The sequence below is a fragment of the Maylandia zebra genome, linkage group LG1 (genome assembly GCF_041146795.1).
Source record: "Maylandia zebra isolate NMK-2024a linkage group LG1, Mzebra_GT3a, whole genome shotgun sequence".
NCBI classification, from domain to species: domain Eukaryota; kingdom Metazoa; phylum Chordata; class Actinopteri; order Cichliformes; family Cichlidae; genus Maylandia; species Maylandia zebra.
The window spans coordinates 43,097,783-43,112,692 of record NC_135167.1 but is presented as its reverse complement, the minus strand read 5'-3'; the positions used below and the strand labels follow the sequence as shown (position 1 = coordinate 43,112,692).

At 42.1% G+C, this 14,910-nt stretch overlaps 1 protein-coding gene across 2 annotated transcripts in view; it reads left to right on the top strand.

Moving 5' to 3' along the window:
• Window positions 1–14,860, top strand: part of dis3l (DIS3 like exosome 3'-5' exoribonuclease) — a 30,253-nt gene extending 15,393 nt beyond the window's left edge. For both annotated transcript variants that reach the window (XM_076886991.1, XM_076886995.1), the window contains exons 10-18: window positions 3,638–3,885; window positions 5,905–5,997; window positions 6,080–6,368; window positions 8,954–9,189; window positions 10,379–10,533; window positions 10,709–10,887; window positions 10,978–11,123; window positions 11,787–11,958; window positions 13,529–14,860. In XM_076886991.1, the coding sequence (XP_076743106.1) occupies window positions 3,638–3,885; window positions 5,905–5,997; window positions 6,080–6,368; window positions 8,954–9,189; window positions 10,379–10,533; window positions 10,709–10,887; window positions 10,978–11,123; window positions 11,787–11,958; window positions 13,529–13,846 (1,836 nt within the window). In that variant the 3' untranslated portion in view covers window positions 13,847–14,860. The remainder of the gene's footprint in view (window positions 1–3,637; window positions 3,886–5,904; window positions 5,998–6,079; window positions 6,369–8,953; window positions 9,190–10,378; window positions 10,534–10,708; window positions 10,888–10,977; window positions 11,124–11,786; window positions 11,959–13,528) is intronic.
• The last annotated feature ends 50 nt before the right edge of the window (window positions 14,861–14,910 follow it).

Genomic DNA, 14,910 nt, shown 5'->3' with positions numbered 1-14,910 from the left:
CATACCTACTTTGTTTGGAACCGGTGAATAATGGAAAACATGTTTAGCTGTTTGTTTTTTTTGTAAAAAGATAATGGTGTTAGCTTTTTCTGCAGCTACAGGGCATGTATGGTATCACTCTATCAAACAAGAAGACAGTCGCATGTAACTACGACGGTGTTTGCTAGTTCACCTTACATGTATTAATGTAATAACGTGGTTAGCCTACTCAACGTAAATTACACACGAACAACATTAAGCTACTCACGCAGAGAAGAACGGCTGCTGCTGCATCATCATCCGTCTGCTACACTGGCAGGGCTAGGGGCCAGGACTCTCCTCTTCGGGTTTTTGGGGGATGTTGCTAACTCCAGGTCCAATAACAGGCAACCCACCCGCAGCAGATGTGCTCGGTGTGAAGTCTCACAGCAAGCTATCAAATACGATGCATTTCTCTGCTTTTAAAAAAACGCTATTGCGTTGCCAGGTGTTTCATCGGATTTGAGGTGTTACTTCCTTTGCACAGTATCATAGTATCACCTTAAAGCACTTGTTGCTGCTGAGTTTGCACATTTTGCTGTGAAGTACAGCCAGACTTTTGACCGCTTTGCCTTGGACATTTAATCTGTAGCTCTGCTCTCAAAGAACATACGTACCTGGACCCGCCTACTATCCTCGGAAACATAAAATGATTGGCTAGAATCCAAAGTGTATGACATCTCAAGAAAAAAAAAAGCCACCCGTATCCGGTATACCCGCACCCAATGTTCCCTCTAATTTTTCATGTGTCTGAGCAAACGCACAAACTCCCTGAGCGTCCCTTGGACCACTGTGAGCAACAGCAGACGTGTGCACTGTGGTGACGCCAGCATCGAATCCATGCAAGTTACATGGTTTATTAAAATAATAAAATTACAGCATTTACATTTATGTTAGACTACTTTTAATTAACTATTTTAGCCCACTTACAATGAAAATTTAAAAAAACAAAACAAAAAAATCTTGTTCATGACCTGTGTAGCATGTTAACACTATTGGAAGTAAAAATAACTTGAACTCCAATTTTGAAAACACAAGTTTCTTTTGTTTTTTTTTCATAAAGCTCTGACTTGTATTATGAGTCTGTGGTCTGGGAGAGAGTCTGTAACTCTGTCTGCAAAATACAGTAAATAATGACCAATGTTGGGTAATTAATTATATAGTTACTTCTTCAAAAAAGTTACTGAGTTATGCAAACAACAAAGTTTTTTGCAGCTGTTTACCTAAAAATGCAGCCAAGGCGTTTTTTTAAATAAACATTTTAAATTATTTAGAGAACAATCATCAAATTGCATCAAATCTGATGCCACACAAATTATTTGTGCCACTCCAAAAAATAATTTCTGTCAACTATGAGATGAAGGAGAACAACAGCCTGATACCTGCAGGCCTGACAGCAGCAGATGTGTCACTGCTGTAACACCTGTAACACTCAGCAGTCGCCTCATTGTTCTGACACACACTAAACGTCGCCACGCCGCTTTGCTCGCTAAAACACCGGTGTCGGCACATAAGGACGCTGTCAGAGCCTGTCAACGACATTGATTAGCTGCGTATATACGAATGTGAATCGCATTACTGGCTGGATCCCATACGGGAGCAGCCAGTCACTGACTAACACTGCAAAACAGACTTGTTAAAGTATTGATTTTAATTTCAATTCAGGTTAGATTTTTTTTTTTTTGTGCGCAACGCAGATTTTCTGTGCGCAGAGACCGTGCCAGCAGTGCGCAATTGTGCACACACACAGCTTCGAGGGAACATTGCCGGTACCCATTCCTAACTCTGTTCCACATGTGTTATGTTTCCTTCAGGATTAGCTAAATAAGAGAGGATTATTTTCCATTTATTAAACTGCATTTAGCTACTCTTTCGTATCACATTTACTTTGGGAATGCACCAATTGGTCCACATCCTGTTTATGCAGGGCCCACTTTTAAACGGTAAATTGCTGAAAATGTAGCCATATATAGCGCTTTTCTGTGTCTTGCACTCCTTTGCATAGATTGAAGCATCTGTGTGTTCCTGTTTTGTTGAGTGCATCTGTCTGTGTGGCTGTTGAAGGCTACTGAGAGTGTGACCTTCACAGTTCACCAGAGGACCATCTATTACATTTGTTAGGTTATGCGTTTTTGATATTATTGCATTCTCACTGGCACACTCAGTCCTTAGTGTGGGCTTACCCTGCTCCATACCTTGTTAAGGATAAAGAACTTACAACCTGGAAGTAGATTATATCTCCCATAGTGAGATACAGAGAATGGTTGCTTACCAGGGTAACTCTGGTTTTCTGAAACCCAGGTGATGTTTGGTTTTCACCTCCAAACAATCGCAGTCAGAGATCAGGTGAAAGAGGAAAGAGCAGAGAGCGTCAAAATAAAAGGGAAATTATGGGAGCAAACACCAGAGTTTAACAATTGTTCATCACTAAATACAGTACAGATATTTTAATAAGGAGAGGTTATTTGAAAGAATGAAATTGATTTACTGATGAACAGAATTTAAACAGGTGATTTGCCGTTAGACTCAGATGGCCTATCTCAGCGGAACAGAACCCCGTCTGTGAAAAGGATTAGAGCAGGAGCCCCGAGAGCCTGGAAGCTGGTGGTGGAATGGTTGAATGGAGCATGAGTGATGAGATGAGGCGTGTACAAGGAAGAATAACCGAGGACACAGCATGAATGCTGATTGGCCTGGAGAAGGTGATTGGACTAGACCACTTCAGGAACGCCTTTAGCCACACCTCACCAGGTGTAGACAATCGGCAGTTAAACCTAGGCAACACCTGAAGACAACTGCATTTCCACTGTAAGGAGTGTAAGGGTTGCAATGGGCTGTAACAAAGGACAAGCACAGATGAGTCCACTATCATAGACTGGAACATCATTCATAACTTTTTATGTTATAAAGGGGGTGGCAGTAGAGCTTCTGTGATTGGTCACATCAGAGAGTGCTTGGTTATCAGAGAGTTACCATAGTAACCAAAGGTTTTAAAGATTGCAATATAGCTATTGTTGTCCAGAGGGGCCGATGGTGCGATATGGCAGCCTGGCTTCTGTCAGTCTGCCCCAGGGCAGCTGTTGCTACAACCGTAGCTGCCTCCACCAGTGTGTGAATGTGAGAGTGAATGAATAGTGGCATTGTAAAGCGCTTTGGGTGCCTTGGAAAGCGCTATATAGATCCAATCCATTATTATTATTATTATTATTATCAAATCAACAAAATATTAAAGAATCATTAAATATGTGGAATAGTTCATTCTTTCCTTTTTTCATCAGTGGTTTACACACTGGCTTGCAGGCAAAATGTCACTGGTTCGATTGCAACCGGAGATACAAATCAGGGTTGTGCCTGGAAGGGCATCTGGTATAAAACTCTGCCGTATCAAAAGATGCTGAGCTATCAGGTGTGGTGACCCCTTGTGACAAGGGAGCAACTGAAAGTGAAACAGTGTTTTGCTTTGTCTTTGTGTAAAGTGTCCTTGAGTGTTTTGAAAGGCGCTTAATAAAATGTATTATTATTATTATTATTATTAATGTTTTGTATAGAATCATAACAAAATGTGAAAAGTTCAAAAGACTATGCGGCTGTTTAGCTGTGCCTGTCCGTCTGCCATCAGCTGAGAGAGATGCCGGTCAACTCTCTGGAGAAGCCGTGGACGGTAGACCCCTCTGAGGTGGCAGAGCGGCGGGATCTTAGGGACAGTCGCCTGGTGTTCAGCATCGATCCACGCGGCTGTGAAGATGTAGACGACACGCTGTCTGTACACAAGCTCCCCAACAGAAGGCTGGAGCTGGGAGTTCACATTGCTGATGTCACTCACTTTGTCAAAGAGGGTTCGCTCACAGACTTGGAGGCACGTTCAAGGTGAGGAACTGGTTGGAGTGGTTGGGTAGAGTAGGTGGGATATAAAAGGATAAAAGAAAATTACAGCATCTTGCATAAGTGTTCAGAGGAACTTTCAGAAGTACAAAGAGGCAAGAAAGTTGTTGCCTGAATTAATGTTGCATCAGCAGCATGCCTTGTAGCGCAATTATAAATAACACAGAGGGCCACCTTAAATAAGGCTCGTGTCTGATGTGAAGCATTAAGCCTTAAATGTCTATCATTTAATCACATGTAGAAGGACTTCACAGGGTCCATGATGGCTTTGAAAGTATCACTGGCACCAGGAATTGAACCAATGGTCAGCACGTTGTTGGTTCAATCCCTGGTGCCTTCGGGCTTCATGTTAAAGTCACCTTGCACAAAATACTTAACCCCCAAATTTCCCTGGATGCATCCGTTAGTGTGAGTGTGCATGTGAGAGAAAATGCTTAAAGGTATAGACTAACGCGCTGTATGAATATGTGTGCGAATGGACGAATGCTGGTCGTGCTAAAAGGTGGTTGGGGTTCTCACAGTAGAGAACTGCTACACACAGAACACAGTGGTCCATGTTGTTACGAAGAACTTGTGCTCATTTTGAGTACGATGCCATTAACAGGACAGGGGAATGTTTCCGCTGTGGGAAAGCCTGAGTGATTTTCACTGTGGCCTTCATAAACATATATTACTACGGGACATGGCAGCCATACTTGTACACAACATTCAACCAGAAGGTCATGCAGCAAAAAAAGGAAAAATGAGTCTGCTTCCAACTAAATTAGTTTTATTCTACTGAGTGGTAGAAGTAAAGAACAGTGTGTCACACATCATTTGTTTTCAGATCCCCTTTGTACAGTTACGGGTGTCAGGAAAACACCGGAGGTCACATGATGGCATGTGACCTTGAGTACCTGATGTTAATGGTTTGTCTATAATTGGCTTTCAGTGCATCTTATTAATAAAGAGGATGATGATACAAGACAGTTGAACCACAGTAATAGAACAAGAAGATATTCATCTGTGTTTATGTCCAGATATATGCACATGTTCTGATTTATTTATTTATTTTGTGCTGTATTGTACAAATGAATAAAACTGAGTTTAAAATATCTGCAGTAAATGAAGTGAAGGTCGGGGCTGCAAAAGTAATGCTTGCACTTGATCTCCACAAATTTTCCTTCCTGGGAACATGCAGCGATGACACCATGTGACAGGGAAGCAGCCCAAAAAAATTTGTGTCACAGCTGAACGGCCGACAAATCTGCAGCAAATGCATTCTGCTGTCATCTCGGTGTAATCTCGCTATAATCCAAAATCTCTACGGAATTCTTTCAGCACCTTGTTGAGTCTTGGAAGTGAAGAAAGGAGTGTTCAGAAGGCAGAAGTGTCTAACCCAGTGCTAATAAAATGTATCTGATAAAGTGTAGTCTGCAGATAAATTAGTAAGAAGGTCCATGAAGTGCATGTCGTTTTTTAAAGGCAGCAGCAGCAGCAGCAGCAGCATGTACAGAAGATGATTGAGAGCCGAGTGAGGAGAGAAACTCCGTGTAGACTGTTAACAACGTGCACTTATAAAATAATACTGAAATCTTACTATATATTTTTTATGTTGTGATTTTTAATGTAGTTTTGGTCCTCTGCTTTCTCTCTGACTTACTCTAAAATTCCATTTTACATTTCATAGCTGTCCACAAAGCAGCGTGCAGATCACCCACCTGTCCAGCTCGCCTCCACACTTTAAAGAAGTAAATTAAAATCTCATGATTGTGGTTTGAAGCCTTAAATTCTATTTCAGAAAATGGGGAATATTTATTAAATCATAAGAAAAACATTTTGCTTATTTATTTCATCCTTCCTGACTTATTAATAAACAGAAGGATGAAAATGACAAAGGTGGAACAAACTCTGAATATTTAGTACTTATTTTCAAATTATGTCTCACTTTTGATTAGAAAGAAGATGATAAAGCTGCTGCTTTGATCTCATTGCCTTTTTATATTTATTATGTCACTTCTTAAGGGCTACAACCTACTACCTGGCAGACCGCAGGTACGACATGCTGCCTGCTATTCTCAGCGCAGACCTTTGCTCACTGCTGGGAGGTGCTGACAGGTTAGTAGACTTCCCATCACACGTTTCATTTTCATATGCTTAAAATGCATGCTAGTTGTGTAACTGACACTTTCAAATTCAGGTATGCAATGAGCGTGCTTTGGGAGCTTGACGCAGAATCCCTTGAAGTCCAAGAGGTCTGGTATGGTCGTACACTCATCCGCTCCTCCTATCAGCTCCACTACGAGCTGGCTCAGGCGCTCCTCAACGGAGAACAGGTTGAGGTAGCGGAACTGGCCAACCTGGGTCCTCAGGAAAAGGGTTCTAAGCTAGCTCAACTCACTGAGGCACTTGAGATGCTCACACATGTAGCCAGACATCTTCGGGCAAAGAGGGACAGAGGAGGAGCGCTGGAGCTGGAAGGAGTGGAGGTATGATTGGTTTCTTGTATCTTCATAGAGTATTTTGTGTGTTTTGGTAATGTGTGTACTTAACAGTAAGACTATATAAATAAAGACTGCAAACATTTAAGGTTCATGTTCTTAATTGAAAGCGTAAGCATGTTATAGCTGAGTGTCTAACCCTAACACATCGTCATTACTGACGTCTAACATACGACACAAAATGATTCAATGAATCTGAAGTGAATCAAACAAAGTAAACCGTGCACATAGCTTCAGTGGAGAGAAATCCATTCTGCACATTAAAAACTGGAACCACTATCTTTCTCGCACATTTCAGCTGCAGAAGATTCTCCCTTCTAAGCTTCTGTCTAAGTGAAAGTTTGACTTAACCTCTGTGTTTGGTCATTTTGTCAGATGACATCATGGTTAGAAAATTCAGTATCAGTCACCCCGAAACACTTCATACAGCCGAGGGGAGGAAATCAGGTCAAAAGACACCTGTGGAAAAGGGCCAGGGATTAATGATAACTAATGATTAAATGGAGATTGGTCTATAAACATGTAGTCAGTGATAATGATGACAAAGAGGTGATGATGATGTTCGGCGTCATCATGAGAATCCCCCAGCTGCCACGGTCTATTGCAGCATAACTAAGGGAGGATTCAGGGTCACCTGGTCCAGCCCTAACTATATGCTTTAGCAAAAAGGAAAGTTTGAAGCCTAATCTTGAAAGTAGAGATAGTGTCTGTCTCCTGAATCCAAACTGGAAGCTGGTTCCACAGAAGAGGGGCCTGAAAACTGAAGGCTCTGCCTCCCATTCTACTTTTAAATACTCTAGGAACAACAAGTAGGCCTGCAGAGCGAGAGCGAAGTGCTCTAATAGGGTGATATGGTACTACAAGGTCATTAAGATAAGATGGGGCCTGATTATTTAAGACCTTGTATGTGAGGAGCAGGATTTTGAATTCTGGATTTAACAGGAAGCCAAAACAGGAGAAATATGCTCTCTCTTTCTAGTCCCTGTCAGGACTCTTGCTGCAGCATTTTGGATTAGTTGAAGGCTTTTCAGGGAGTTTTTAGGACATCCTGATAATAATGAATTACAGTCGTCCAGCCTGGAAGTAATAAATGCATGAACTAGTTTTTCAGCGTCACTCTGAGACAGGATGTTTCTAATTTTAGAGATGTTGCACAAATGAAAGAAAGCAGTCTTACATATTTGTTTAATATGTGCATTGAAGGACATGTCCTGGTCAAAAATGACTCCAAGGTTCCTCACAGCGTTACTGGAGGCCAAGGTAATGCCATCCAGAGGAAGAATCTGCTTAGATACCATATTTCTAACATGTTCAGGACTCAGTACAATAACTGAATGAATTTAGACGCAGGAGTCTTCCAGGTCTTTATGTTTAGTTTGGTTTTTTGCTGTGTTATTTACTGAATTACAGATGGATACCATATATTTCTTTTCATCGATAATAAATTATAGTACGGTCTAATAGAGACGTTATTTTTAAAATCAGGCGTCTAAGCAGAACACGTTCCTCAGCAGAAAACATTTTATCAGAAAGTCATTTCAGTGAGAATATTGGAATAAAGAAACCAAGCACTCCACTGTGAAACCACTGACAGTTTTCACATTAGATCACAGCCATTTATCTACAGCGGCTGGTCGGCCATCTGTTAAAACCTCATATGGACAATTCCTGTTGTTCTATAAGATGCTCTCTAATAGGATGTCTTGGATTTATTTATTATTCAGTTATTGCATTCCTGTTATGGCTGTACGCACACAGAATATTGATATGAAGTAAAAATGATTCTCTCGGGTTGCTTCTGGGATAGTGGAAAAACCAATATATTTCTAAAAGTGTGTTTAATGATTGAGCTGCCACCCAAAAATCAAGTTCTTATCTTGACAAAGCTGGATTATTGACCGCTGGTGAAACAAATCAAATCAAATCAAATCACTTTTTATTGTCACATCACATGTGCAGGCACACTGGCACAGCACATGCGAGTGAAATTCTTGTGTGCGAGCCCCACAAGCAACAGAGATGTGCAAACACAACAACACAAACGAGCAAAATACAAGAAAACATCTGTTGTCCTGAAGGATAAGGACAACAGATGTTTCATCTTGATCTATTATATAAAACGGCCAAAACTGTGTTCAAATCCAAACTTTCTGGCTTCTTTTGGTTCCTGCTGAAGTGCTTTGGGTCCCCTCAGTTCATCCTTAGTCTGAGAAAAGTTTTGTTCTCTCTTTAAGGCACATTTCCTTTGAGCTAACTTAAACTCTGATTGGCTGTCCACTATAAACAAAAAGCATGAACAGCAGATCGGTGGAGTTTCTGTGCCCATGAGCAGAGCTGTGTGCCTGTTAGGGATATGTGTTCTTACTGGTATGATAGAGAGCTGAACGTAGGAAAGACAGTAGACTGTTTTCAGGTTGAGATTCATTCACATTTGGTTCTCCGTGCAGCATTTGTTCCGGTGGAATGGTGCATGTTCAACTGAGTTAAAGTAAACTGTAGTAAAATGTGGCCCACTGATGCATTTTCATATTCTTTTTCATTGAAGTCACGTTAGAAGCATTTTCCCTTTTCAGGTGGGTGCCCAGCTGGATGAGGAGAGGAACATTACGGCCCTGGTCCCTCGTCAGCCCCTGGAGGTCCATGAGACCGTGGCAGAGTGCATGATTTACGCCAACCACTGGGTGGCCCGCAAGATCCAGGAAGCTTTCCCCAACCAGGCCCTTCTAAGGTGTCACCCACCACCACAACAGGAGCTATTCAACCAGCTGGTGGACACTGCAAAGGCCAAAGGTTTCACCATTGACACCAGGTAATGTTTTTGACTGTTCAGTATAGAAACTGAGGAAATGCATATTGTAGTCCAACGCACATCATGTTCAGACACACAAGTGTGTGAACCTGAAATGTTTGATAACACGGGGACACACTCAGGTGTCACATGAGCAGTCAGACAAGAAGAAGACATGTTCCTTCAGCTCAGGTTGAGGTTGAAGCCAAATATGCTTCCAAACCAAAGACTAGAACATATGATGAAGCATATCTTGCCTTTGGCTTCAGCTTCACAACAGCTGTCGTGGCAAGGTCGGTCTCCCCGACAGAATTAGTTTCCCCTGCGTCGGGGGCACACGCTGGGCTGTCCAAATCACGGACAAACAGGATCCCACATTCTTGATTTTCAGTTCACAAACACTTCTTATAACGACTAACTACTCCTGAAACTTTGGAGGTTTTAGCTCTTTACACAGTAAAGTTACAGGATAAATATAATTATCAGGCAAAATGTCCTTCGTTTGTTAAAATAATCCCGTCTGATACCACGAGAGGACAATAAATATTTCATTTTCTGTTGTAACCCTTAAACTGAATGGTAATGTAACGACACTCAGGTTTCACTTTTTTACAAAACTAAAACATCACTACTTCCACGTCTGACTGTTTGTAATGGAGGCGGCGTAACCTGGATCCACACTCCGTGCCCAGCGAACGCTCGCCACGCAGGGGGAACACATGCTGTCGGCGATGCCGACCTCGGCACAACGCTGATCCTGCCGCAGTTTGTTCCCCGGTTCAAATCCCGGACAAACAGGATCCCACAGCTGTTTATGCTTTTAAACCCGTTTTGCACAGAGAGCAGTGTTGAATATTCTCACACGGGAACAAAACAAACAACTCAAATAATTAAAGATGGTTTGTTTTTCTGTTTTTTAAAAGAGGCAGTGATTTATTTAATTACAACCTGTAATCTATTACAGTTAACTTTTATTTGTTTAACTGTTTACAAAAGGTCTGAGGATCTGAGGCGTGGAATGAACTGCAATGGAGTTTGAAAACAAAATATGAATGTGCGGTTGGAGGATTGTGGGGGGGGGGGGGGGGGGTTAAACCAACAGCAGAACCGGTCCCAGGACAAGAGACATGGTGATGCAAGTAGCTTTGTGTCACTGACTGCTGAGATGAGAGGCCTCACTCATCCCTGGTTTCTGGCTCTGTTCCTTCAGGTCCAACAAGGCTTTAGCTGCCTCACTGGACCGAGCTGTGGACCCACAGGACCCCTTGGTGAACAGGTTGTTCAGAATGATGGCCACCACTGCTATGTCACAGGCTCTGTACTTCTCCACTGGTGCTCATCCTCAAGACCAATACTACCATTATGGTACGATACCGCTGCACAGCTTTTATTGGCTGCACTAGAGTTTCAGTGTGACTGTGGGTCAGTCCATCCATCACACGTCTGCACACACTTGTCCAACGTCTGTTGTTTGTGAAGAATTATTCGACTGAGAACTAGAAAGAAGGCTAACGTGCTGATATTTGCTTCGTTGTCGTAGGTCTGGCTCTGGATCGCTACACACACTTTACCTCACCCATCCGTCGGTACGCAGACATTGTCGTGCACCGCCTTCTTACCGCAGCCCTGCACATGCAGAGGGGCGTTGTATCTGGTAAAGCACCAGCCAGTAACAAAGAAGTGGAGGAAATGGCTCACCATGTCAACAGCAAGAACAGGGTCAGGGGTGTTTTATTGTTTGTGTTTTTCAATGATTCACCTCTTACTCTATTAACAGAAGCTGTGCTGACGTCTGTGTTTCATTTGCAGGCAGCACAGGCAGCCCAAATGCGATCCACAGCACTGTTTCAGTGTCTGTTTTTCAGAGAACGAGACCCTCAGACAGACCCGTGCTGTGTGGCTGACGCTGTTGTCTACTCCATTCGAGACAACGGTGTCTTGGTGTTTATCCCAGAGTAAGAACCTTCAGTCCTGTGTTTTGTTCTGCAGTCTTCTTCTTTTCCTTTGTTTAATGGAGCTGTACAGCAGCTCACAGACGGCCAACCACTCGTGTATTTTTAATAGACGAATTCAAAGTTTATGACAATGAATGAATTTGTTGGAAGATGTAATTGCACGCTAATCAATGTATATTTAACAGTATACACGCTAGTTTTATTTTCTCTTAAAAAACCTCAAAATGAGTTTTAAATTGTATAAATTTACTAAACTAATTCCTTAAACATTTATTGTGAGCAGGGAAAATCGGCTAAAACCCCGAATCTTTTCTCTACCAGGCTTTAAATAAGTTAATTGCATTGCTGAAGTTGAGTCTGTGGGGAGGGACGGTGCTTTGGAGCCAGCCTTGTGTTTGTGGCACTTCTACGTTAGCTTAGCTAACCTCTGGAGGTTGCTGCTTGTTTATTGCAAGGAAAGTGTAATTTAATAACATCAGTGTTCTCCATGCTTGTGGTGTTACAGGGATATGCAATATTAACAGTTTATTAAAATGTAACCTGTGGTCATTTTGAGAAGGCTGTAGAATCCATGTAATGATTAAAATCACAGGGCGCAAAGCAGGTTGAGTAATATCACTGAGTAAGTAAGGCTGCCTCTGACCACAGCCATGTTGTTCACAGGTATGGTGTGAGGGGGCCTGTGTATCTGAAGAACAAAGAGGGCCTGGTGGTGGTAGCGGGACAGGACGGCAGCTGTGATTGGCAGGGTGGCACTGTGCGAAAATACCCGGACCGCATTACCACCACCTCCAGCTGTGGCACCTCCACCTTCAAACTGTTTGACCACATCACCGTAAGTCACAGAAAACGCTAATCAATCATTTTAGAAGGTTTCCAGCAATGCAGCGCCTAAAGGCGACGATTCCAAATATATATGCATGAGTGTATATGAATCACAGGTTCATACGACTACTGGATCTTTTGTGGTCCAACATTAAGAGACGTTTTATGATCTTGTTGTGATAAAGTGTTGTGTGGTTGCTGCTTTGTTAGCTAATCTCAAGGTAACAAAACGTCAGTAAGATGAATGAGACGAAAATGATTCCTGAAAATAAATCATTTAAAGTTATTCAGTTTATTGTTTTTAAATATTATATGAAAACAAAAACATAAGTGTGGGGGGGGGGGGAGGCTCTCCTCCAAGACAAGAAATGTAATGCTTCCAGTTTGTGGCGTTTCTACACAAACCTTTTTGTAAAGGGAGATAAAAAATGACAGTGGGCGGTAATTGTTTTCACATAAACGCCTTTAAACGCTGCACGGTCGCACTCTCTCTCTCGCACTCGATAAATGATCCATTGTTGCTCTGCACACGTTTGTTACCACAAACGTCGCATGCACTTATGTCATTGTCATGAGACACTCTTGCAAACAAACTCACGGTTTAGTAACACAGTAGAGCAGCGTGTTTATGGGACAGTAACAGTAATCTAATTACCTTTTTTGCAACAGTAATCCCTTACTTTACTCGTTACTTGAAAAAAGTAATCTAATTATGCGTTGCTGCCCATCACTGGCGTCAAGTTATATTAAGTTCAGGCATGTTACACACGATGATTGTGAGGAATAAGTGCATGTGATTTAAGCAAAAAGAGCAGGAAACATTACCCTAAGGTTAGCTAACAAAAAGAAACTGAAGTAACGGTGTGTTATTCTCACATCTTTGGCTTTAAGACATGAAAAAGTGACAGAGTACTGCTGCTTCCACTGTTATTAACATCTTTTCTTTCTTTCATGGACTTATCCTGGGGTCATAAATGCCAAAGGGCAAAGGCAATGCTAACAACATAGCTTACTGATGGATGATGATGGATGACACATGTGGCCAAAACAAGATAGAAAGAAACATTAGCCCAAACACAAGTTGTCCACCACAGCATTGACTGCTGTCAAGCTATGATCATATCAAACAAAGAGATGATGATGATATTCAACAAACAAATCAACAAAACAACAACCTCACTGTGACACTTGACCGAGGTCACAGTGTTAATGAATGTTTTTCTCCCCCTCTGCTCCAGTCTCCACGTCGTGTGAATGTTAGAAAGCACAGTAAAGAAAGTTCGTGTACGGATGGATGAACGTTTGTTACATTGGATACGTGTGTGTAACATACGTATCCAATTTATCCTATTTATGAACAAAATTGTGGCACAGTCGGAAACTTCTCCACTCTACACCACTGTCTACTTAGCTGTGACGCTGCGCACAGTGCTGAGAGGACTGCTGTTATATATTACGTCACAAACCTTAAGTGGGCCTGTCTTTGCATAGCATTCCATTAGACTATTTTCAGTAGGTGCCATTACTGTGTAGTGATCGAACTGAGGAATACTGTGACTTACGTTCTCTGCTCTCTTCAGGTTCGTATTTCTGTCCACTCTTCAACTTGCCATGCTGACCGTCTAAACCTCGAGGTCATCAGCAACAAGCCTCACCACAGTGCAAAGTCCCAGCAGCCCAGCCCTCAGGGCCGCAGTCAGCTGGTCAAAGAGGTGGTGCGTCAGAATGAAGAGGCGCTGGCTCAGGAGAAGACAGCCCGGCGCCCCAAACTCTCCAAAGAGGAAAGAGAGTTTCGTCAGAGCAAAACTCCCAGTCTGTACTCTATTCTGGAAGAAATCAGAGAGTTGGCTCTGATGGATCTGGAAAGGGCTTCACGCCTCCCGGCAACAACAGCATAGAAACGCTGTAGCCCAGCTTTACCTCCAAGCAGACACTTGTGAGAACTGCACGCTGTGCGCTAACAGAACGGTGATCATTGAAGATCACTCGTGCTGAGTCATCCAGGTCATTCTTGTAGCTCCAGATTGTGTGTGGACAAACCACACGAGTGTGTGAAGTCACAGGAAAGCAAACACAATATTAAGTAAAAACATGTCCCGCCATCTTTTTAGAAACCAGAGTCAAACCGAATCAGTGGATACGTTTTGTAAAAGTTAGTTTTTAAAATCACATCAAGTTAAACTTAGTTGTAAGGAGGATAGGGAACGTGTTAATGCCAGTGAAGTGTCAGCAGTTACTTTGACAAGACCTAGTACTCACTGCAAATGTGGTTCAATCCTGCAGGAAACTAGTCAACTGCAGCAGGTTAAAGAAGTCTGGTAACAAAAGGCTTTTCTCTCAGCACCAGTGATCTCAATATCTCACTGGTGGGATCAATGTCTTGTGTAAATTAAATGTCTTGTGTTATAGAACCATTTTTGGTGAGTTCACACATATTGTACTACCTGTGACCACTTCATACAAAACCCAGCACGAGTATTGTTCTGGAGATGATAAAACGTCCACTCGTCCATTTTCTTCTGCACGTCCTGGAATCTGTCCCAGCTGTCATAGGGTGAGAGGCAGGATACGCCCTGGACAGGTCACCGGACTGATAAAACTTCATGTCACTCATTAGCAGACTTTAAAATAAACCCGTAGAGTAATGAACACACCTGAGGTTGGTTGTATTGGAAGTGATGTATAAAACTAGGATGTATTTATCTTATAGTTTGTATATCAAGAGCCTGTATAGAAGACACCAACACCAAGGACATTTTTATTGTTTGAACTGGTAAATAATCAGAACCGTTTTTTGGTTTGTGGATTTTAAGATTGTTTTCTAGAACTACCAACAGAAATATGAACTGTACATAACTATTTCAATATGTGTGCAGTGGCCTGTAATTAAAAATGGTGTTTTCATTAGCGCAGATGGAGCCACTTCATCGTGTTGCGTTTCATGTCCCTGCAGTAGCTTAAG